Raw genomic sequence first — 25763 nt, forward strand, 5'->3', positions numbered from 1 at the left:
TAATTGCTTTCGCACTTAAGTGACCGTTTTGTTTTATTAATGAATTTTCGGTAATTTATTTGTAAATTAAAATTAAAATTAAACGTACCAAAACTAATGTAGAAATATAGACCAGGCAATGTACGTTAGTTTTGTAGATGCTAAATGTGTTTAGGTTTTGTGTTTAGTTTTTTTTTTTACTTTGGAACCTGGCTCCGCATTTGTAAAATTGGCTCGGCATATTTTTGGCTTTTTAGTATTGCATTGTCCAAATAAAACACCAAGTCTCATATATAGTGCTGTGGTGGAACATAGGACATCTTTAGCACCTAGTATCCAAATATCCTGTGTTTTAAACAATTAACAATGGTCTATGGGAGTCGTGATGATTCGGTTTTATAATTCTTTGAATGGTTTTTCAACTATCGAATGGGACGAAAAAAATAATTAAAAAAGTGTCCCATCTTTCCCCATCCTACTATATATACACAATGATTTAATACGAATACTGAAATAAAGTGTGCAGTTGTAATACACGAACAAACCTACAGCATGCAAAATGCTCCAAATGAACTTGGTAATTGTATTTATGATTTAGCTTGATAAAAACCTGTAGAATTTAGATATAAAATGATTTGGTTCGTACAGTACTGTAATTCGACCTAGCATTGTTGACCCTTTCGACAAATTGAAACATGCATGACCGCTGCTGATGCATTTGTTAGTAGTTCAATTAACCGAAGCGCATAATACGGCTTTAGGCGAGTTTTGGCACTTACTGCTAAGTAAAGAAAGCAGCTGAGCGGCTACACCACGTTCGCGTGCCCTTACATAACCTTACGTTTCCGTTCGTACAAATACCACAAGTCTGCATGGGAAAAAGGCTACGCACTACTTAAGCGCAAAGCTCAGCCCCAGTCGTCAGTAACCCAGCCTCTCAGTGGGCGGTAACATAGGTAGTATTATTAAGCAAAAGTTTTTAACATGCTAGCTTTGCAGGCGTTGAAAGAACATGCGTGTTTTAGGCGTCATAGTTTTTGTTGTTTTTCTGTTCTTCGGCGGCAATGCGCAACTCATTGATGGTGTGCCAGGTTAGTAATATAATAACAGTCGTGGCGCCGTTAGACGATGGTGTTTTAACATATATATATTGCATTTAATGCACTATACATCGCGGGTGCTGCTTTTTGTTACGAAACTGCAACAGTTAATATTACTAATATGTGTTGTGTTTTTTAAATATAGTAGTTTGGGTTAAAACGGTCCGTGTTTTAACGATTTCAAAATTGCCGGAAATGAAATTATTTTCGGTGTTATACGGTATCAACTAAACTAATCATTTATATCCCATCCATATATAATAGAATGGGGAAAGTCACACACAATTAACAACGGTCTATATGGGAGTCGTGAGGATGCGATTTTATATTTATTACAATATATATCTTTACTAAAAATCAAAATGTTTGTTTCAGGTTGCCGCACTACCAAATTGGAGCTGGTGTTTCTTGTCGATGGGTCCAGTAGTGTTTCAAGAGAAGATTTTCTCCTTGTAAAGCAATGGGTCCATAACATGACCCTCAACTTTGACATTTCAAGAGACACCACACGTGTGGCGGTGGTACAGTACAGGTACAGTCGCGTGTTTATGTTTTAAACCAAATCAACTTACAGTCGCTTGTAAATTACACTTCTACTAGTGTAAATAACGGTATAGTACCGTCACATAAACATAAAACGCATACAACCTCTGTAGTCATTAAACCGTTACAGATTTATATATGATCAGGGTATATAACATAAAAAGCTACAACTTCAACTTTTTAAATGCAATGGCCGCCTATCTGCTTTATGTAAGGAGAGAAATGGGTTAGCCTGTAAGTCGAAAGTAAGCACAAGTGTATGAACTCAATACGAGCTTGAAGTTAATATATAGTAAAGGAATTCAAAAATGGCTCACGGTTATGAATTTTTATCACGTACGTTAATTTGTACAGCGGGCATGTTAGTGTGTATAAATACACTAAATATCTTTTGTTCAGCTGTCCTTTAAACTCACGGTATAGGCATAATACTGAAGTATATACGGTATAGGGTGGGGGAGATGGGACACCTTTTTATCCTATTTTATCGTCTCATTTGGTAGAAACAAAAATTCGTTTAAAGAATTATAAAACTGTGTCCTCACGACTCCCAGGATATTTGGATATTCTGTGCTAAAAGTAACCCGTCTTCCCCAAAGTTAGTATAGACCAAGTTAGGAAACGGATTGTAAAACAACGAGTCTTGTTATCCATTGTCGCGCGTCTATGACGTCATAGACGCCACCATTACAGAGCCCACGGCATAGCATTTTATCATTGCTGGGTGCTGTTTTTCGTTTAAATATTGCGATTTTTTAAAAACCAAGCACTTCTGCGCGTAAAAATGGCTTTCTACAAATGTTATATCTTATCACAATAATAAACCTCACAAAAATAATCAACTTTTATTGAACACTTAATCAATTAAAGAGTAAAAAAAACAGAAAATATCAAGTTTACAAACCAAAAACAAAAAAGAACATGTTTAAAATATAAAAATACAAACAAAAACGCATAACATTACCATAAACTGGTGTATCTAGCTGCAGTTTTGCATGTAAATTGCCGTGATTTTACTTTTTGGCTTACAAACTTAACACGTATACCCGGCAACGAAACTTAAGGTATCTGTGTAAAATTTGCCTAATATCGAAGTGACATTGAGGAAAACAATACTGAGTTACTATTTTTGGTCCTCTGCTTGAATTAGTAAGCTACCTTTTTTGCGTTCCGGGTCTTTATGAAATCGGGAACGCGAACACCTTATCTGCTAGTACTTAAGCAGTTTGGAGCTGCATGTCCACTCATGTTGGGTTATAAATGTAGTAAAGAATGGCTCTGTGGATTCGTAGGTATGATCATATACTATTATGTAAACTAAGCTGATTGCTGCTAGTTTTAATCGCCAAGTAAAGTACCCTGTTAAACCACATTGTACGCCGAAAACCAGTCAAAATATTAATTTACTTCACATTAATTCCTAGGTTTAATATTATATAACAAAATTTATATTAGAAATTATATTTTAAACGTTAGAACAAACGCTACACGTGTTTTCTTGCTTTGTATAGCTTACAAGGACTAAATGAACACATGCCGACCATGCATTTGTATAGGCGATTGACGCTCTGTGGGCTCCGTAATGGCGGACACGAGCGCCGTTTCCTAACTTGGTCTATACTAACTTTGGTCTTCCCCACCCTACTATACTATGGAAATGGCTCATAAAATTCGGCTTTACAGTTTAAAACGATACAGCAGTCCATTGAGGCCTTTTTTTCTAAGGATTTTTCTCTTTTTAACGGTGCCAATTATAAATTAACATTTTAAATTAGATTAGTTTCTTTGGACGAATGTTTGGTAGGTGAGGCAACGTTAAACGGAAACTGACTCTTATGTGTAAATTTGGAGTCCCGAGACAATAACGTGTAAAATGTTGGCCAAAACTAGATTTCCTATACGTTGGAAAGGGGTACTGGTCGTGGAATAAGACTTGGTATAAGTTTTATTTAAGATAAAAGCAACATATGATTGCAGTTCAACGTTTGTATAGTATTGTAATATATAAAAATTTAGCAAATAATATTCCAAATTTTCCAGTCGTATATTTACTAGTTAGCAACTCTTTTTTATAAATATTCTTTGTTTAGTACCGAATTAGACGAGAAAAATGAATGAAAACGTATCCCGTCTTACCTCACCGTACCATATGTGCAAAAAGCCTTGGATTTTTCCCTGTGTATACATATATACCACTAGCAACTATTTTTAAAAATCGGTAGGCTTAACCGCGGGGTTAAACAGGCTGAGTAAACCGAATATCATTGCAGCAGCTCTCTATAGCACCTGTAGTATACACTGATGGTCTGTCAAAGCTCCCCGTTTGATTAATGGTCTTGTGGTTCGAGTATTTTCGCTGCGCAACATTTTCCACCGCGGTGACATTTCCAGTTTCCACTTTGTTAAAATGCAACAAGAGACAGATAAGAATTAAATACACTACTAATTAGTCGTATATGTTTCAATACGCTTTGTAAATACAGTTTTAACTAGTTTTTCAGGCATTTATAAAATATTATATATAGTAGGGTGGGGAAAATGGGACAACTTTTGGTTTTATTTTCTCGTCTCATTTGGTAGTAAACAAAGACGTTCAAAGAATTATAAAACCGTAATCTCACGACTCCCATACACAGTTATTAATTGTTTAAAACCGGGACGTTTGGATATTATGCACTAAAGATGTACCGTATTCCCCCATTCTACTATAAATATTGTTACATTTAAGATTAAATAGGTCTAATTTTATACAATTTGTAATTCCTAATTGGACGTTAACCACACATTACTAGAACTATGTGTATTACTGTAACAGATCAAAGTCCAATTCGTGACAAATACTTTTTTCTCAATGAAAAAAACAAGATTTTCCCTCGACAATCTTTTTAAATTTAGACTTACTTAAATTTGCTTTTAAATTTACTATCTGATTGCTAAAACGGATGAGTTTTGCTTTTTCGAGATACAATCTAATCTGTTTGTCTGTTTTTCGCGCAGTTACTACGTCAGCACGTGCTTTTACCCATGACGTAACAGAAAGGTGCAAAATATTATTTCGCGCAATAACAAACAGTATTTGAGTGTTTTTTATTATGTAGGTCTACCTTTGGAAAAACTTAACGTGTGCAGTCAAAACTACATGCATTCAAATAGTCTTACGTTGTTTAAAAATCAAATGTAATTTTACCTACAACTCTACATACGTGGTAACTCGTAAGCGGAATCAAAGTGTGTGTAACAGAGCACCCATGTTATTCACGACTGTGGGTCGTTGCCCAACAACGCGAGGATAAATACGTTACATTCATTCATTTATTCAATGTCTGTTTATGCTAATTACATATTTATTGGTCTCTTTTTTACGCTTTTTGGATATAGGGTCCATATTATAACTCTAGTAATGTTAAAATTGCAATAGTTAAAATTTTTACCTATACGTTGTAAACATTATTTCAATTTCAAACGGTAGGAAATCGTGTTTTAGGAAACATGGGTGCACGTCATAGGCCGTGAAAGCGTGACGGATACGTTCTTCTGATGTCGGTTGTCGTTTCACTGATCCGAAACGCACCGACAGCACCTTGAGTATGAGTCTTTCGGTTTTGCTTATTTACACACCGAACCAGCTACCCGTTTTGAGCACGCAACTCTATAGAATACGTGGCCCCTTGGCTGTTCGAGCCGCGCAAAATTACTGGTTTGAGTTTCGCATTTTAAGGAATGTGTGAAGACGCGCCGACAGTAACCTTTTGTCTTCGTGTTTTAAGCATATAACCGCCAGCTTTTAAAACTAACATTTCCACCGATTTCCTATACACGGTTACAGGGCGTATACTTACGGCATTACACGCCACGCCACAGGCTTAAACAATAGTTCACTATATTTGCTACCAGCAAAAAGTCAAAACGTGTGCTTTCGCGCGACCGCTATGATTTTGCATACCGAACCCGGAAATCTTAAATTGCCACCCAGAAAATCCCGGCTCTTCAAAGAGCCTATTCATGATCAAAGTCGTATAAGCATCTGGCCACCGCCGGTGTCGCGTGTTTCTAAGTGGCTGTTTTGGAAACTCCTGCACCCCTAAGAGTTAACATTTTTCTTTGCACAATGAAACGCCTGTTTGGCACCGTTTCATATAAAGATCGTTTTTAAGCAAAATACTCTGTAGTTGCAATGACAAATAGCGGGGTTTAGACATCGAAATGACATCCATTTTTATCATACCTGTTGAAATACTTTCCGGTGTGGTTTATTTGCCTTCGAAAAATATTTTGAAACGGTTCCTGCTCGCGTATCTACCCTTCGGAATGGAATTGGTCATTCTTCCTAAAATAGTAGCCAAATTTATGGAACTGAAAAAGGTGCAATTTTGCGTCGATTTTTTTGGATCGTTTGTAAAGGGGGGTAAGACGGAACATGTTTAATCTCTTTTATTGACCCATTTTATAGTAAAGAAATAAATTATATTACGTTTCCTCACGACACTAATAGAGAGTTGTTAATTGTTAAAACACGATCGCGTTGTTAAAAACACGATTAATGCGAATAAGTTTTACGTGATAACGGTTTGCCATCTTACCCCACAGTACCAAATACTACGTTAAAACCCTATTACACACTCTGGATTAATTTGTCGGTATAACCCCCGAACCCCCGCCTTTACCCCTAATATTAACACAAAGGGTTCCCTGTTCTGTAAGTTCAGCGTCCCACCACGCAACGCTTGTACAGGTGCAGAATGACATTACCTTTACGGTCGTCGACTTAACATTAAGGCACACAAGTTAACACTGTTTGGCTGCACACGAATTATTTGCGCAATTCGTACAGCGGTAAACTGAAATATTTTGTCCCCATCTAATATGACGCCATGTGATGAATATTTTTCATTTTTAAACTTTTTCGTTTATATAGTCTTTCGTTTACCAACAAAATAGGTATAATCATAGGCGCCGAGTTCAAAAAAATCGTCGAGGTGCGGATCGAAAATTATACCGTATAATATACAAAGGCATTCATAACCCTATTATAACACCACACCCCGTTGAAAGGAAATGTCAAGATGGCTTAAACTTATTCAACCGTTTCCTAATTTTGCTAATTGGCCGTGAAGTTTTTGTTATTTTTGGGATCGGGTGTGTATTCAAAATGGAACATAATCACACTAAAATGCAACTTCCCAATATTTACTGCGACTTTACTGCAAACGTAAAAACAACATTGAGTATACTTTGGTCTAACCGCAGGAATTCGCGTCATGCATGTATAACACACAAATTACTATACTGTTTTGCTTTCCGTATAGTAGATTTTGTAAAATGGAGCATGTTTTCATTACCGCGAATGTAATTCGATGGGTAATTTTTTTAAATCTGAAGCATTAATTCCGTCACTCACTCCACTGACCTTCTTTAATCTGACCACAATCCTCTTTACATTATACATCGCTTATATAAGACAACGCTATATAATATAATACATTTGCTTATACATTGCTTATGTAATACGTTGCTCATAATATAGTATGTTGGGGGTTTGAGGGGCACTTTTTTGTTCTATTGTCTCGTCCCATGTGGTAGTAAACAAAGAACATTTAAAAAGTTATAAAACCGTGTCCTCGTGACTGTCATAGACCGTTGATAATTCTTTAAAACACGATCAATAAATTTGGATATTATGTGCTAAAGGTGTCCCATCTTACCCCACGGTGAGTCGTGCTATATAATACAGCATTATGTTACTAGGGCAGCACACCCGTGTTGATTCGATTGCGGTATAACCACGAATCTTCCATTAGTAAGCTTGGCAGGCCGCATAAGTTAATCTCATCAGTTGTTTACCTTTGGTTTCAGCTCCTACCCACGCACTGAGTTTGACCTTGACACTTACTCAAGCGCTGTTGGTGTTCTGCGAGGAATTGATCTTATTCAGTACATGTCAGGTATTGCACTGTCAATGTTTACCCTGTGTATAACGTTCATGTCAATTAAGTTTTGGGCCAAAATTTACATTTTTATTAATATCTAAAACATCACAAAAAAAACTCACGAAGTCAAAAATCTGGACGTTTTAAAGCAAATTTTTATATTTTTAATCCTAAAATCACTTTAATTAATAATATGTTAATCATGTATAACGTTCACGTCCCGTCGTTCTAAAGCAAATTTGGAAGTTTTTTTAGGTTTTGTAAAAAAATATTAATTTTTTTTACATTTTAGTTTCATACTATAGAATAATTATTAAAATGTCCATAATCAAACCAATTGAAAACACTGATATGCAATTTCAGTCATGTTTTTTACTTTGGTGCTGGTTTTAGCTTGATGGACAATGTAATTTTCGTATAATTCACGTTGTAGGTAACACACAGACGGGACTTGCACTGCGTTATGCCATCGAGAGCGTCTTTAGCAGAGCCAGGGAGGATTCTGCCAAAGTTGCAATTGTTTTGAGCGACGGTCGGAGTCAGGATCAGGTAAATAGTCGAAGTCAATTGAAAAATATATTTTATTTTTCGGTCACGATAACGAAGATTGGAAAAGTTTACAAAAGCGAAGGAACTGGTAGTATAGTAATGGTAAAACAACAGTTGTTAGGACACGCTTATGGATAAAACAGAAAGCCAAAATAATGTTCGTTGCTCTACCACGTATAAGAATAAATTAGGTTACATTCATTTATTCAAATAAATCAAAAAATGCCCTGCTGTTTATTCAATTGATTTCAACACATGTCCTCAGGTTAACGAAGCCGCCACATCTCTGCGATCATCGGGCATCGCCACATTCGCAGTTGGAATTGGTGACGAAATGTCACATGAACGAATGGAGGAACTGCGTCAAATATCTGTTGCTGCGGCAGAAGATCAGAGCAGCGTATTCATGGTATTGGTCAAGTTTTTTAGTGGTTAGCGAACCTGGCTCGGGGGTTACAAGTTCGAGACACGACACTGCTGCTGCCTTTGTAGGCGTATGTGTCTTTGGGCCAAGACTCTTTAACAGCAATTGCTCCAACCCAGTCGTTTCTTATGGGTTCTTAAATTGTCCCTAAAAACCCTTCCCAAAATAATGATTCATAAAGTTACAAACGTGATAGAATTCCCAAACTGTCGCGAGTAACATAATGAATGTAACTGCATGTACCGTTTTTTCTAATTATGTTGTTGTGTAAATGAAGGCGAAGGATTTTCGTTCGATCGGGCAACTACAAGAACGACTTGTGTCCGCGGTGTGTGAACAAACTGTACAAGGTAATATATGCAGACTATATATACATATAATAGGATCTGGCACATTTTTTATCCGTCAATTTGGTAGTAAACAAAGAATAATTAAATATTTTTAGATCCATATTCTTACGTATCTGAAAGTACGTTGTTAGGTGTGTAAAAAGCGATTATGAAATATGGGATATTATGTGGTAAAGTTATCCCATGTTACCCCACATTATTTTTCATCCGTTTCATATGTATGATGTTCATTTTTAACGCCTATGTTTGTTTCAGAATGCCCAACATCGAAACACGACCTTGCGTTTGTGATAGATGCCTCTTCAACTATAGGATACAACGACTTTATGAAGGTAATATAAAATAGATACCAACACACATAAACGTATTCGTAAACATGGGTGTTATCACTCTACATCTAAAATAATTAAACCAGTGATTTTGAATGAATGAATGAATGAATGAATGAATGTAAGTGTGATTTTATAAAGGTTATAGCTTGTATAGGTAGCCCACCTTTCGTGTTAGCAAGAATAAGTGTTGTCACCCAAAAATAATCACCCACAAAGTAACATACGTGGTAACTCGTAAGCGGGCACGAGGTTTATGAAACAGAACACCTGCGTGTTATAGCGACTGTCGTCATACGGCATACACCATGATCAGTATTAAAGTTTTCCTTTACAAACTTGCACAGGTTAAAGCATGGATCAAAAAAATAGTGAAGGCGTTTGACGTTGGGCCAGAAGAGACACGTGTTGCAGTTGTACAATACAGCACCTCAGTACAAGAAGAATTCAAGTAAAAATTGCATGGTTTGCTTGCGAGTCTATTTGGCTATTTTCGAGAACGAAACAGATTTTCTGTTAGTTCCTCAGTGTATAGTACTGTGAAGAAAGATAGATACGGTTAACAAGTAATACTCGCTAGTTCCTGGTGTTTTGAACAACCAACAACGCTCTTATTTAAAGTCGTGAGGACTGAGGATACGGTTATATAATTCTATAAATATTCTTTGTTTCCTACCAATTGAGATGAGAAAAAAAGAATGAAAAGCTGTTCTATCTTCCCCACCCTACTATATAAATGTATATCTAATCGATCACATATTGTATTATATTGATGATTTCACATAATATAAATACATTTATTTGTTTCAGTTTTGGACATTTATTATCGAAACAGCAAGTACTGGATGCGATAGATAACATGGATTATATTATGGGCGACACACACACCGGTGCAGCTCTGACATACATGCTGGTAATAAATATGTTCCATTCGTTAAAACGAGTCCTAATTCGTAAAAGCTAAATCTTATGCACAAGCTTTTTCAAATTATACTTGTTAAATACCTGTGTTTTTTTCAAAGCGGTAACATGGTATTATTTTTAAACACTATTTTGTGCCTAAGAAGTACTAACGTGTTTAATCCATATATGTTTAAAAATGCTTTATAATACAAAGCATTTTTACCCAACACAAGTGTATGATTTTCTATGATAAATAGCAAGCTGGACGGCAATTGCTCCAACCCAGTGGTCACTATAAATGGGTTGTCCAATTTGTCAGTCATTAAAAAACAACCACCCACAGAGTTACATACGTGGTAACTCTGTGGGCGATTGTTTTTTGGCATATAGGGTGTAAGAAACAACATCCGTGTTATAATGACTGTCGTTTTCGGGCCAAGCCAAGATAAAGCAAGTTACATTCACTCATTCATTCAACTGCACACTTTATTCTTTTAGGATGAAATTTATTCTTCTGCAAACGGAGATCGTCCAGATGTACCTGACTTAGCAATCGTAATGACAGATGGTAAAGCACAAGAACCTGATCTGGTTGTAGAGGCTGCCAACCGTGTGCATGAGGTACTATATAGTAAATATTTTACACTAAATACAGTAGCGTGAAAGCTGTATATAATAGTGTGGAGAAAGATGGGACACCTTTAGCACATAATATCCAAGTATCATGATTCTTGAACGTGTTTTAAACAATTACCAATGGTCTGTGGCAGCCGTGAGGATACGGTTTTATAATTCTCTGAATGTTCTTCGTTTAGTACCAAGTGGGACGAGGAAAACGTGTCCCATCTTCCCCCACCCTACTATAGTAAATTAACTATATGAATATTTTACGAACGCGTTTTATCTAAATGTCTACAGGCTGGAGTAACAGTATACACAGTGGGGGTGGCAGATTACAGTTTGGAAGAAATCAAAGTCATTGCTTCGGACCCGGACAAGAATTACGTCATCGAGGCTCTCAATTTTGACATCATTGAACTGAAACGACGCGGCCTCATAAAGGTATGTTAAACTGTTGTTTTTTTTTTAAAAAACTTTTTTTGTTAAGTAATGTGCTTTCAAGTACTGGTCCGAATCAAGAATATTGCATTGATTTTGATGAGAGATTACAATTGTAGATAAATAAATACAATTGTTACGGATTATTCGACAGTATTCTCACGACTGTATAGCGCACGCTAAAGCCAATTACTGTTATTAAATAGTTAAAATGGCATTAAAACATGAGAGAATATGTGCATAGGCGTCCCAATTTCTCTCATTCTACTTAAGAATTTCAGTAGATTGATATAACAGCTATCTTTGAACGGTAGAGTATTTGCACCGACGCCGAACAAACGTGTCCAGCAGCGACTGCAGAATTAGTTTTCTTGGTCGACGGTTCGACCTCAATTGGCTTCGACAACTTTGAGAAATTGAAGCGCTGGCTCAAAAGCATAGTCGATGCATTTCAGGTAAACAACTCATCTATTACTGGCACAAACCGCTTCAGTCTTTCTGCCTGCGCCAACTAGAGGCTTTTAAACTTTATTTGGCGCACGTGTCTAGTGACTTGCATATTCCCTAGGCGATTAAACACAGTCAAAAGTATAGAACGACCGCAAACACCACCAAACTTTGATGTTGGCCAATTTGATATTTAAACTAGTGTTTCTCAACGACTGTCCCGACTGTTATACTTTATTTTAAACGCTATGATACATGCAATAGACAGATGTCTAATTTTGCCAAAAAATCAAAAATTTTAAAGTCAACATTATATCTCTGTTAAAGACATGTTTATTTTTCTATAACCATACCGTCTTGTTTATTTGCAATATCAAAACTTGCGTCATACGTGCTAAAAATAGGTCGGAAACACTGCTTTAAATAATCCAGTCCCTACAGCTTAAACAAAGAAAGTTTTTGCCACAGGTTGGCCCGCATTACACAAGGGTAGCAGTAGTTCAGTTCACCAACAGGCCGGTGCTTGAATTTGGCTTGAACGATCATTCCACAACCCAAGCGACCTTGCAAGCAATCCAAAGAATACGGTAAAGGATTGGACCGAAAATAGACTCAGTCTTAGTAGCTATTACATTCGCTTTGATTATTCGTTATACCCTTGTACCAGCGGTTAGCATACACTCATGCGCGTTTGATTTTTTTATACCAATATAGACCAATACAGTATAACTTCGATAATGCGCGAACCCTATTGACATTTTTAATGTACAGTTATCGTCGTGGATCTACAAGCACAGGGCGGGCAATAGAGTTTGTTATGAATGAGGTCTTCACGCACTCCAGGGAAAATGTGCCGAAAATTCTCATAGCTTTGACCGACGGCCAGTCCCAAGATGACGTCACCCAGGCAACCGCGTCTGCAGCAGAGGTGCGTGTCTACGTGCGAAGTTTATTGGTGTATAATGGTATAGTTAGTGCTAATGGAAAGTACTTTAGCAATAATTTGCTCAAAGGCAATAACAGCTGAGAAAATCATTGAGGTTTCTGTTAGATATACATGGTTTACCATATATATATATATATATATATATAATATATATATATATGTCGTAATCGTATACATATCACGTATAGTACAAACTTTACTCCGAGGTTAGGAACGTTATAGCTTTACTTATGGTGGCTATCTCTGTCTAAACGAGGCCTAGTATTTTAAAAACGTATTTTTTTCAAAACCTATTGCAAAATGTCCCTTGGTTATATACCGTTAGCATATACTATTGCATATTCCCTAATCGTATTTTAAACTCTTAAAAGCGTTATTATGGTGTGGTCGTAAGTAAAGGGTTTTATAATTCCGTATAAGTATTTTTTGTCTTCTACCAAATTGGACAATAAATGAGAACGAGAAAACACTTCCTATCTTACTCCACCATATACTTAAAGTGTAGATGAAACATTTGTATCATTTGGTCAGATATTTGAATCTACCAGTTTAACGATTGAAATTTCCAATTCCTACAGGCCGGTGTACATACTCTCGTGTTCGGTATTGGTAACACAAGACCAGGCCAGCTTCGTCAGTTGGTCTCAAAGGAAGATCATGTATTTCAAGCAGCCGGGTTTGATGTCATACAGAAAATGCAAAGCAAACTTGTGTCGTTGATTTGCGTCAAGGCTGAACCAGGTGAGAATACCTATATGGTTTAGATTAAATGCATTCATTCATTCATTCATTCATTCATTCATTCAGAAGTGTTTTGTGCGTTTGTTTCAGTATATCAAGGAAACACTGAATAATAGCGTCTTACTGAATAAATGTAACTTACTTTATTCTCGCGAGGCGGGGCAACGACAGTTGTTATAACATGGGTGTTCTGTTTCATACACCTAGTGCTAGAGTTATTACCACGTATGTAATTTATGGTTTGAATTATCTGGTGAAAAAAGTCTATACTTAATGTAGTAGAATGGAGCTTATAATGTTTATTTGTTATTGCCTTTGGGCGTTGGTAAAACACGATTGGGAAACATCGGGTAGTATAAGTGCGATATCCATCCTACAACTCAGTACTATGCCGTTTTTTTATTGTAGCGAATATTAACGTAAATGATCTATGTGTAAAAACAATGGTAAATATGTAGACGACCTATTTGCCGCGTATCGAAAGTTTTGGTAAAACACAGCACAAGTTAAATCGTGCCTAACGCGGTTTAACGTTCCATACATAACACAAAAACATCACATCAACTTTGTTTCCTAGAATGTTCGAGTCAGGAAATTGATCTTCATTTTATGGTTGATGGTTCGGGAAGTATCGGAAACGAAAACTTCCGAAAAGTAAAGGCCTGGATCAAGAATGTGGTTCGGTCGTTTGACGTGGGAAAATACACGACAAGAGTTGGTACGTCGCCATACCTCAGGCTAAGTTTAGCGTCAAATGTCATTTAACACGAAGGATCATAAATTTCACGGCTAGTTTGATATTCAGACTACTGGAAAATTGGCTCTTATTGGCAAAAGTTTTCATGTGTAAAAATTGATATGCCATTGTTGTAGGTTTATTAATACATAGCTTTAACATACATGCCTATAAAATACCTTCGCATGTATACGAAGTCCTGTATATACTTCAGCCCAAACCCAGTTACGTAGATCATGTTTATTATCACGTTAGCATAATACGGGTCTATATCTTAAAACTTTAAATGAATAAATGTAACTTGATTTATCCTTGCGTGGCAGGACAACAATAGTCGTTATAACACGGGTGTTCTGTTTCATACACCTCGTGCCAGCTTGCGGGTTACCACGTATGTAACTTTGTGGGTGGTTGTTTTTTTCTGTACAATTTGGACAACCCCTTTATATTGTACAAGAAATGGTAATGGCTCATATATTTCAGCGCTAACCCAATACACGTCGACCATAAACACCGAATTCGACTTCAAAAAGTTTTCGACAAAGCGAGAGATCGATTATGCGATCGACCAAATGGAATTTGCTGGTGGGGCGACTTTAACGGCCCAAGCTCTTGTTCATATCAGAGAAAACGGGTTCACTGAGGAATCAGGTGCAAGACCCGGAGCGCCGAAAGTAAGGGGTTTTGTTAATTGAATGAATGAATGTAACTTACTTTATCTTCGCGTGGCCGGAAAACGACAGTCGTTATAACACGGGTGTGCACCTCGCGCCAGCTTACGAGTTACCATGTATGTTACTTCGTGGGTAATTATTTTTTGGGAGATTTTTTCATATTTTTATGTATGGCTGATAATTTGGACAATCCATTTGGAAATCCAGGCGCGCTAACCACTACGCCACGGCGCCGGACTTGTTAAATAGTATAGTAGGATACGGTGGGTAAGATAGATACCGTTAGCACACAATATCCCATGTTTACTGATCCTGTTTTTAACAACTAAAAACCATCTTTAGAGTCGTGAGGATATGGTTATAAAATGATGTAAATATTCTTTGTTTACTACCAAATGAAAAGAGAACGTCCCATTTTACCCCACCCTACTAAAAAAAGTTCTTGCGCGCGTTAAATAATGTTTGTTAGATGGCGGGATATTATGTTTTACTTTGATGCCGTATACTATATTAAATAAAGCGAAAACCACTGGCATGCGAACTTCATACGATTTATATAAAGGCCCCTTTCTACAAGTTGTAAACAGCGCACTTTTCATTGCCACACACAGCGTATTCGTAAGCTTAATACCAAAACTACCTTATAATTTATTCCCCGTGACTTCTCGATTTAATGTGAAGTATATGGATTTACTAAGCATGTGTTTGAAGTCCGGATATGTCGCGAAAACATCTCACAAATAGCAATTTAAAATGGCCGGGTAAAGCCATTTAAAATGTCAGGGCCTTTAACTCTAATATCTGAGACTAGAAACTGTGTATTATGGTGTATTAATGGCGCCTACGGTTACATTAATGTTGTACAAATCATTTGTGTTGTTTACAGGTTCTGGTAGTTATTTCAGACGGACGTTCAGCGGATAATATTGAAACGCCAGCACGAAAACTTCACGAGAGCGGCGTCTACGTTTTTGCGATCGGTAAATTGCTACTACAGTGTCGTATGTATATCGACGTTTATGGTGTACTTTAAAATTAAACACACAAAATCAAACAAGTAGTATGTATGAACACCCGTGGTTTAACGACTGTCGTTTCCCGTCTCGCGAGGATAAAGCAAGTTGCATTCATTTAATCTCAACTGACAAAATCAGGAAAACGTTGCTAAATCGGTTAACCCTGTAGTAAATAAATGAATGAATGTAACTTGCTTTATCCTTGCGTGCCTGGAAAACGACAGTCGTTATAACACGGGTGTTCTGTTTCATTCGCCTCGTGCCAGCTTACCAGTTGCCACGTATTGAACTTTGTGGGTAATTTTATATTGCAATTGTCGTTAACGTTTGCTATATTATAATGTTTAAAGCGTTATCCACCACGTTGAGTCAAAAACGTGATCTCCCTATAACGAACATTTCGTTTACCTTAGGTGTGGGCAATACGTGGAGATCTGCCCTTGAAATAATTGGCTCTGAACCTGTTGTGACGCACGTACAAGAGGGTGCAAGTTACGACGCAATCAACAACTTTAGAAGGGACTTGGTAGGGAATATCTGCCGTGAGACCAAGCCAGGTTAGAACATTTTACAAATGGAACTGTTCTTTATCAGGTCTCACCCTTCCCTTCAGGCATAACATGAAATGTTTAAAAATGGACACAAAAATAAAGTTTATTTGGGAATATAACCTTGAGTTATTTTTTATTATATTTATACATGCCTCTAACCGCTATAACCATTACCCCTAGCTCCTTACCACCATCGTCTAGCACTTTCCAAAAGCTTAATCTCTAGTGTACCAAAGGATTCTTTACTAGTGCCTAAAATTTTAGTTCATGTGAAATCGTGATTAAAAGTTTTTTTCAAACTTAGTGTTTAAAAAACTATATTTTTCAATATAGAATGCGCGGAAACAGAGATGGATCTCATTTTCCTTATTGATGGCTCTAATTCTATCGGACCTAGAGAGTTTGAAACCACGAAGGAGTGGATTAGTTCCTTTGTGAGGGAATTTGAGATCGGAGAATATAATACCAAGATAGGCGTGGTGAGCTTGCATGGGTGTTTGAATTTTTATTTTTGTTGAACAGTTGTTTTAAAAGGCCAATATGAAAAAAAAACAGTAATGTACTGAAATTATGAACTATATAACAGTAATTTAATTCCATGCTATGGCAAAGTCGAGCAATTTTATTTCACATTACTTATTTTTCTACAGGTTCAGTATTCTTCAAGGGTCCGCTCAGAAATCGATATTGGAGATTATGATAGCAAGCAAGATCTTCTGGCTGCCATATCAAGCATTGAGTTTGCTGCAGGAAACACTAACACAGGATCAGCATTGGAATATGTTCGAACAGTTGGATTTTCAGGGAGACATGGCGCCAGAAATGGTGTTCCAAAGGTGGGAAACGTTTTTATATAGTTTTAAATGGAAAAGTTTATAAATATATTTAGTCAACTTTTACATAGAATATTTCAATATAAACATACATGTTAACCTAAAAATTGAATTTTAATTTATATTGAAATATATGATTTTGAAAGTCACGGGTTGGCGGAAAACGACAGTTGTTATAACATAGGTATTCTGTTTCATACACCTCGTACCAGCTTTACGAGTTACCATGTATGTTATTTTGAAGGTGAAGAAATATCATTTCTTTTAAACAAATATCGCTTGTATCTAATTATGTCTCAATACCAGGTGCTCATTGTACTTACCGATGGAAATGCTCAAGATGGTGTTCTAGATGCTGCAAGTAATCTGCATAGGGATGGTATGTAGGAATATTCAGTTGTGTTTTTATTGTTATTTGTTGCGGCTAAGCTTTTTTCTATAGTTAGTCCTGAAGGAGATTTTTTGCATGGTTGGGGAAAGATGGGACACCTTTTCTTCTTTATTTTCTCGTCCAATTTAGTAGTAAACAAAGAACATTCAAAAATTTATAAAACCAAATCCTCATGACTTTCATGGACCAGTTTTAATTGTTTAGAACACGATCGGCATATTTGGATAATATGTGCTAAACGTGTCCCATCTTCCCACCCTCCTATACACCAACAAATACAGTATAACTGTATTTCATTTCCTAGGTCAATACAAATTATTCATTGTAGGGGTTGCTGTGTACGCCATAGGTGTTGGGCGTCCCAATATGGGGCAACTGAACGCGGTAACATCTGAACCAATCACATCACCCAATATTTACCATGTGAGGAATTTTGATGCAATTCAAACTATACAAAGTGGTCTTCTGCGTAGAGTTTGTAATAAAGTGGTTCCAGGTTTGTGTTTTTTTATTATGTGACTCTTAGTTGCTGTACAGGTCTAACTGTGAAGTACAGAATAAATGAGATGCACTTTTCTGTTGCAACCCATATCTAATAGTCCAATAGGCCCAAACTGTACTTTTAAAAACTAAATAAAGGTGTTTGTTGGGATAAATATTACTTTTTCTAGAAAAATAGTGGAAGCTGGCTGCTAATAACAAACATTATTGTACCTGATGAAGTCTTGCTGTATGGCAGCAAAAATTGTGGTATACAGGCTATGTTTAATGTTACAATTTTTAATGTTATAAATCTGTGACAAAATCCAAATAAATAAAATGACACAAAAAACTTACAAACATTACAGTTTTATACTGTAAAAGGCTTCTAAAAATACAACCTATTTTTTAAATGATTTCTTAAAAATAAACATTTTTAACATTTTTATAGACTGCGCACGTACTGCTACTGACCTCATGTTTTTGGTTGACGGTTCAACTTCTGTCGGCCATGAAAGTTGGGGAATCATAAAATCGTTCATGCAGAACATGACACAAAAGTGAGCTTAGTCTAAATTTAAAACTGAAAAAAAATCTGGCGGAATTAAATATTGGGTATTTTATTAATATTGGTATAGTATATTTTTTTATTTTTTGTCATTCTATTTTGTGAGGGTAAAGCCAACCATGCATGCCAGGTGCTTGGTTAGGCCAGCCCATGACCTCAACATTATTCATAGCTTGTTTAACGTTCTGTAATTTTTAATTTGTCTTAATGTACTAATAGCATTTTAGTAATATTATCTGACTTTAATGACTATATTTTAAACAAAATTTTAAAATTTTTTGTTTTCAAAAAATTGTTATGTTTAAAAAATTATATTTTTTAAATTTTCCAGGTTTCAAATAGGACCTGATGCAGTACGTGTTGGCATGATACAATATTCCACCAGACCTAAGACTAACATAGCTATCGGCCAATATAATGACAAGGAATCTTTACAAGAAGCATTTGGACAAGTGGAATGGCAGCTTGGAGACACATACACTGCTAGAGCTTTGAGGTGAGTGAAATGCATGTCCATTTTTATATTTATATTCTGTCACTTCTGCCATTAGGCATAATTTTAACAATCTTCTATTGGCTCATCTGGTATAAAAACGAGGTGTATTTCCGACAAAAATTTTTCTGTTACTTCTGCTACCGGGCATAATTTAAATAATTTTCCAATGTTTTAGTAAAAGCTGGCCAGCTTTAGTTGACCAATATTAGCTTGTTTTTTTACATACTCCTAAAACTTCCGAAGTAAATGGTTTTAATTAAATTGTTGCAGGCAGCTTTTTAAATTTTAACAAACCATTAATTTAAGCCTCGCTGTTTTCAATGTGAATACAACTGTGTTTTAAAATTGTGCTTACAAATATTTATTGCTTACTACAGTCAGTTACAATACTTTTTAATTTATTAAATTACAATACATCATGTAATTCATATTTAGGTATGTTTCAAAGAGCTATGCAAGAGCCACAACAAGGGAAAACCTGCACGCAACTAAACTGTTGATTATTATAACTGATGGACAACCCCAGGATCGAAATGAAGTTAAACAGGTATTGTATATATATATATATATATATAGCTATAAAGGCTAAATTTTTAAAAATGCAAGAGAAGCATGGGTAGATTATATGTGTATTCATGTGAAAAATCTATTAACCTAAATCTCAGGTTTTATGTAAAAGATTTCAGTTTCTTGACTAATAAAATCCCCTGTAAAATAGTTCAGTAAGATTTTTACTGATAAAATCTCCCTAACCTAAATCTCAGGTTCCACAGTTTGTCATTATGAAGGACCTTCAACTATTTTATATAAAAGTTTTTGGCAAAGATTTTGCACAGACATTTAATGACAGCAATTAAGTTCACATGCCTTTTCTGCTATTTCTAATTTTGTTTTTGAGGAGTCACGGAACAAAAAATGAAAAAATAGACATTGCTTTACAGCAATGTAGAAAAGATTAGTATTTTATTGGAATCTGCTTTTACTGTTATTTCGTATCCAAGCCTGCAAATATTTTGTTTTAATTGCAGGCTGTGCGTAATCTACATTCTGAAGGTTGGAGAATATTTGCAATTGGAGTTGGTCAGTCTGATATTTCAGAACTTGGAATCTTAGCTTCAAACCCCGACTCTGACCATGTTTTCTATGCAAGTAGGTATTACTGTATTATTGCAAGTTTGCAACTGAACATAAATTTTTTGAATATACTTTACACTATATATTTATGGTGTAACCGTCACGCCTTTTATCTTAAACAATATTTCTTTTTCTGTTTTATCCATTAGCCGGATTAGCATGTTTTAACAACTGTTGCTGCACCAAAACTGCCTATCTTTTTGCTTTTGTAAACTTTTCCGATCTTCATTATCGAGATCGATCGGCTATATGAGCAGGGTCAGATTTTCGGAATTGATTACAGTTCTTTCAATAACCAGGAGATTATTTTGCATTTTATTTATCAAACACTTCTTTAACCGCAGACAACTTCAATTCCACGCGAATCTTTCAAGGCAGACTTTCCCGTCTAATTTGCGGAGATCCCAGCTTTGAATCAAAACCAAACAGGAATGAAAACCAAAATTCTCAAAACCCTTCCAGAACCCCTGACTCGAGCACCAATAGAAACCGAAACAGTCGAATTCCATCTGGTATCCCCGGTTCAAACAGCAATCGCAACCAAAATGGTCCCAACCAATCTCGTAACAACCAAAACCAACGTACCAATGCTGGTATCTCACACACCAACACTGGTTCGACCAGAAATGGTGGCAATAACATTGGAGATCGTACCCGCCTCGCCAATGTTCAAAATTCTTTGTCGACTTTACTTTCTTCAGGGCAGCAGTCCAATCAACCAAATGCTCCTGCTCCTTTAATTGCAAGACCAGATGGTAAGTTATGACAATATTAAGTAAATTTGTATTCCGGTATAAATTTGATTTTTTCAAGCAAACAGTCTTTTACAGTAAGGATCTGGTACTACGTAACCTAACAGACAAAATTCGAATCGTTTTGTTACGTTTTTGCAGCATGTTTTCGGTGCAAAGAAATACAGTAAGTGTCTAGTACTACGAAAACCTAACAGACGAAATTAAATCTATTTGTTACCTTTTCGTAGCACCAGATCCTTACTGAATTTCTTTACACAAAAATCGCTCAACTCTATGAACAATAAATCAGCGCCAGATTCCCAGAATATATTACAGACAGTTCTTAATATTGGTACAACTTGGTATGGTTTTCTTGTATAGCTAATAATAAAGCTTGAATAGTCTTTCAGAGTAGCTCATGTATTAAACTTCTGCTTTTGTGTATGAGTGAGGACCTTTGAATTGTACCATTACAGGACTTTTTGCTAAAAAAAATCAATTTAGTAATAGTAAACGTTTACAACAAAATAAAAAATTGAACAATACATTATCAAATACAAGGCCACTCTTATCTTTAGAAGCTATAGATTAAATCTTGTCCTGGAAACTATAAACTAAATCCTGTTACACACATTTACTGTATTCTTTTAAATTTATGTAACAGGTCATAACAGAATCAGTTTACGTTCTCCCAAAATTCGTCGAAACAATCGAAGGTCTGACAGCAATCTATTCATTCCTTCCCTTGGCCCTGTAGCTGCTACATTAAGGACTCCACCAGGTTAGTTTGTTGTAAAAAAAACATAAAAAGTTACCATTTTGTTTACTTCCATTAAAATGAATTTAACAACTTGATGGTCCCACTAAGACCCCATTTTTAAAAGTATAATGCTATACTGTAAACCCGTTTTATTAATCGCAAATAAAAAAAATAGATAAAAGTTTGTTTCAAAGTTATCAATCACCACTTTTAAAGTGTGACAAAGTACAGTCACATTGATATGCCCATTTATTACCATTTTAAATTCACTATATTTTGCCAATTTTTTTAAAGATTTATTCCTCTGATATTAAAATAGGTTGAATAACATAAGTTAATCTCAGGTGTAATTGTTACTGGTAGTGCTTCTACATGCCCCAGTATGCGAAGAGATGGGAAAAAAAGTAATGGTAAGTTCATGCCAATATATATAAATAGTGTAAAACTGTGTATATGCTCCACTATTACTCTGTGTACATCCCTTTTTATATGGGAATTAGGTGCTAATGATGTCTCATCTTACTTCACTGTACTTTTTTGTAATGCTTCTTGTATCCTGTATGTTGCTGTTAATTACCTTCTCTTCATTACTTCAATAACATGGCCTTTTTATTTTTTCAAAAGGGTGAATCAAAATTAAGTTTATGTTTCTATCATCCACAGGTGTAGATGTGTTAGACGGTATGGGTCTAAGTCGAATTCCATCTTCATCCCGAAGAAGCAGAAGACGACACGGAACTCACTCCACAGCACAAGTTGTTCGAATTCGAAAAGGACAAGTTCCACCTAAACCAATGCAGTAAGATCTATTTCTTCTATTTTCATTCCTGTTTGGCATTGTTTAATTTTTTTAGTTAGATAAGTAAAAAAAATTTTGTGCATTTTAAAATCTCTTTTATTCTACTTTTTTATTTCCAAAAATCAAAGAAACATAAGTATGGCATTAATCATATAAGACCGACAAAGAATACAATGTTAATATGAATACAGCCTTTAATGCGCAATTTCTCTTTGCGTTTAAACATGACATTGTCTTATTTTTATTTAGGTCGTTACTACCAAATGGTCTTCCACTCGAGTTTTCTCTAATAGCTATTTTCCGAATGCATGGTCGAACTATTAAAGACACCTGGAGTTTACTTCACGTTGCTGATTCAACCCACAACATTATGTTTTCACTCTCTTTCAATGTAAGTATAAAGTAAAAGTTTTTATGTTTAAACTATTAAAAACACATTTTATTTAAACTATCATATAACAAACCACTATATTCCTAAAACAATTTTTATAAAGTTTCATAATTTTGGCTCAAAAACTAATCTAACCATTTTTTTTCCACTAAAATTTTATTTTCCGTACAGGGAATTAATCGATCATTATTTGTCTCCCGTTATTCATTTGCCTCACGCACCAGACTACAAACCGTAGCATTGAGTGGTCCTCTCGTCGCATCTTTATTTGATAGATCCTTTCACAAATTGGAACTTCTGGTTGAACAAAACAAGGTTAAGTGTTATTTTAACCTGTGTTAATAGAAACTAAAATAATAATAAAAAAAAATATGTGTTCTTGGGCAAGGCAAAACAGGAATTACTCCAACCCAATGGTCACTAATGGGCTGTTCAAATTGACATCCATACATAAATCATACTACAACCCACATGACTGGTTAAAAACAACTGTGTTAACCACCTTATATTACAGATAACTGTAATGATCGACTGCCAGCAAGCTCCAACCGCCATGAGGTTCAATTCAACCATGCCTAACTTAGAAGACACCAAAATCTCAATCCTTGGCTCAGGTAAAACAACCAGTACAGTCGATGTGCAAGATTTGACTTTGAAATGTGGAGACAATGATGCAGAGGAGTGCTGTGAGATGGATGGACTAAAGGTAATTACTTTTTAATGTCTTTTTTTTAAAGCAAGGGTTTTAAGATAAAGCAACATTATTAATATATTTTGCAAAAGATAATCAATTTAAAAGCAATATTATTATAACATTTTTCAAAGCTAAGGTTTTAAAATAAGGCACCAAAACTCAGTGGTAAGATATGCCAATAAAGTTTGCTTGTATAAAATTGTTTACCAGAGCATTTTTTTTAAATGTTGCAGCTTATCCTAGTAGAATATTTTCAAAATGCACGAATTAGGAAAAATAAAATCTGTAAACTTTATGCGCAAAATTTTTGGTAAAACATTATTTTTTGCTGTTGTATAACTTGTGTTGCATATTTGTCTCAGTGCTCTCGTGTGCAAGCCAACAGGATCTCTACCAGAGACACATGTGGATGTCTGCCTGAAAGAAAATCTGCAGAGGTGATTAAAACTGAAATTAAAGAACATATTTTGTTGAGTTATAGAATTTCAGCTGCGTTTTTAACATTTACGCAAAACAAGCTAGAAAAGCGATACTTAATATTTGTCCGGCGCCGCGGCGTAGTGGTTAGCGCGCCTGCCTGTAACCATAAGGTAATGGGTTCAAGGCCTGTCGCTGCTACCATTGTGGGCGTATGTGTCCTTGGGCAAGACACTTAACGACAATTGCTCCAACCCAGTGGTCACTAATGGGTTGTCTAAATTATCAACCATACATAAAAAATAAAAAAAATCCAAAAAAAATAATCACCCACAAAGTAACATACATGGTAACTCGTAAGCTGGCACGAGGTGTTAAACCCTTGTAATAACGACTGTCATTTTCCGGCCACGCGAGGATAAAGTAAGTTACAAGTAAGTAAGTAATATCTGTAAACCATTCCACATCATATGTGGCAGTTTTGTGTACAATTTCGATAAGTATTTAAAAAAATATTGAAGTCAAATTCCTATTTAGTTAAATAAACAAACACTGTGGCATTATATTAATTTTTAATTTTGACTTAATATCTACCAGGTAAGAGCAGCTGAAGAAGCTGAAATAACTAGATTGGCCACCAAGATTGCAAATCAAATTGTAGAAGGTAAGAATTAAGTTTATATTTCTTTAGGATTCAAAAAAACATTAACTTTTATCATAGCCTAAAATCAATAGTGTGACTTTTAAAAGTCTAGTGTTAAAACGGTTTCTTTAACTCTTATAGCTGTTACTCTCATCTAGTTTATATACCTTTAAAATTTTCAGTTGAAATTTTTCAAAAAACAACAAAATAAATATACGTTTTTTTTTACCATGTTCTCACTGTACAGCCAAGATCAACAACTTGATGGTGCTGTTGGATATTAACCCAGGAGCCATTGGTAGAGGTGGAGGTGATGCAATGGTTCAACTATCTCGAAGGGCGGCTTCAACTCCAGCACCAGGTGCGTGAAGGTAAAACTGTTTGCTTGGCCCATTTTTATTTTCATGCAAATATAAGGCTTTGTAAATGTTTATATTTATTTTCCCTTTTTTTAGGTTAATTTTGGTGATATTAAAGACATTTGAAATATCTTTCTTTGTGTGATTGTATCGAAAAAATTGCATGCCCAATTACAGGTATCAAACTTTGGTAACTGATATATGTTGATTTCAGATCGCAGCGTATAAGAAGACTTGCCCAAACTCTTACCACTTCATATCATCCATTTTAAATCTTTATTATTATTACTTTGATATATGCCTATTATCAAGTAAAACTAACAGTATTTCAATGAGTGGTTATATCATATATCTTTCTTTATTCAGCATCTTTAACTGTGTATATGTATCCTTAACATAATTTCGATTTTGTTGTGTTTTTAACATGCACATTGTAAGCTGCTAGCTTCACAAAAGAAAACGCATAAAATGTTTTAAAACCTTTTAAAGGTATTTTTGTAACTGCAGTTATATGGATGTCTGTTAAAAGTGTCATTTCACTGCCCGGTGTACGTTGTATTGCAGTGTTTTTGTTTTCCTATTTTCCTGTTTCTTTTGTATATCTTATATCTTCTTTATTATATCTTCCTCACTCATAGTCGCACCATTAGCTATGTACACGTAGTAGATGCACATTTTAAATTATCTATTCTACTGTATTAATAAAATTTGTAGTGAAAAATGGTTGTGTTTGTGCATTGTCAAATTTGCATAGAAAAACCCTATGCAAAATAAGCATATTTCAGCATCA

The 25763-nt window shown here is 35.5% G+C and overlaps 1 protein-coding gene across 2 annotated transcripts; it reads left to right on the plus strand.

The window, feature by feature from the left end:
* The first annotated feature begins 920 nt into the window (after window positions 1-920).
* LOC149741365 (collagen alpha-6(VI) chain-like) lies at window positions 921-25694 on the plus strand. Of its 2 annotated transcripts, none has more exons than XM_089872144.1 (38): window positions 921-1070; window positions 1455-1611; window positions 7476-7564; window positions 7983-8098; window positions 8364-8507; window positions 8800-8872; window positions 9128-9204; window positions 9549-9652; window positions 10012-10114; window positions 10603-10725; window positions 11023-11166; window positions 11478-11618; window positions 12079-12197; window positions 12382-12538; window positions 13135-13297; window positions 13875-14015; window positions 14517-14707; window positions 15594-15687; window positions 16137-16280; window positions 16608-16753; window positions 16925-17110; window positions 17414-17486; window positions 17827-17994; window positions 18430-18538; window positions 18878-19042; window positions 19478-19589; window positions 20071-20191; window positions 20521-20931; window positions 21575-21691; window positions 22015-22080; window positions 22334-22469; window positions 22719-22860; window positions 23032-23175; window positions 23375-23566; window positions 23917-23991; window positions 24569-24635; window positions 24862-24985; window positions 25188-25694. In XM_089872144.1, the coding sequence occupies exons 1-37, from the start codon at window positions 992-994 to the stop codon at window positions 24981-24983; spliced, it is 4911 nt and encodes a 1636-aa protein (XP_089728270.1). In that variant the 5' UTR covers window positions 921-991; the 3' UTR covers window positions 24984-24985; window positions 25188-25694. The 2 variants fall into 2 exon arrangements, with proteins under 2 accessions (XP_089728270.1, XP_089728262.1); XM_089872136.1 differs by having other exon boundaries at window positions 24862-24975.
* Window positions 25695-25763: the final 69 nt, after the last annotated feature.

This window comes from Ciona robusta, chromosome 1 (genome assembly GCF_009617815.1).
Source record: "Ciona robusta chromosome 1, ASM961781v2".
In the NCBI taxonomy this organism is placed as follows: Eukaryota; Metazoa; Chordata; class Ascidiacea; order Phlebobranchia; family Cionidae; genus Ciona; species Ciona robusta.

Coding starts and splice junctions, on each gene's coding strand:
- LOC149741365 (XM_089872136.1), top strand. CDS start 992: ATGCGTGTTTTAGGCGTCATAGTTTTTGTTGTTTTTCTGTTCTTCGGC. Junction 7,565..7,982: donor TCTTATTCAGTACATGTCAG/GTATTGCACTGT, acceptor TTCACGTTGTAG/GTAACACACAGACGGGACTT. Junction 23,176..23,374: donor TTCTGGTTGAACAAAACAAG/GTTAAGTGTTAT, acceptor CTTATATTACAG/ATAACTGTAATGATCGACTG.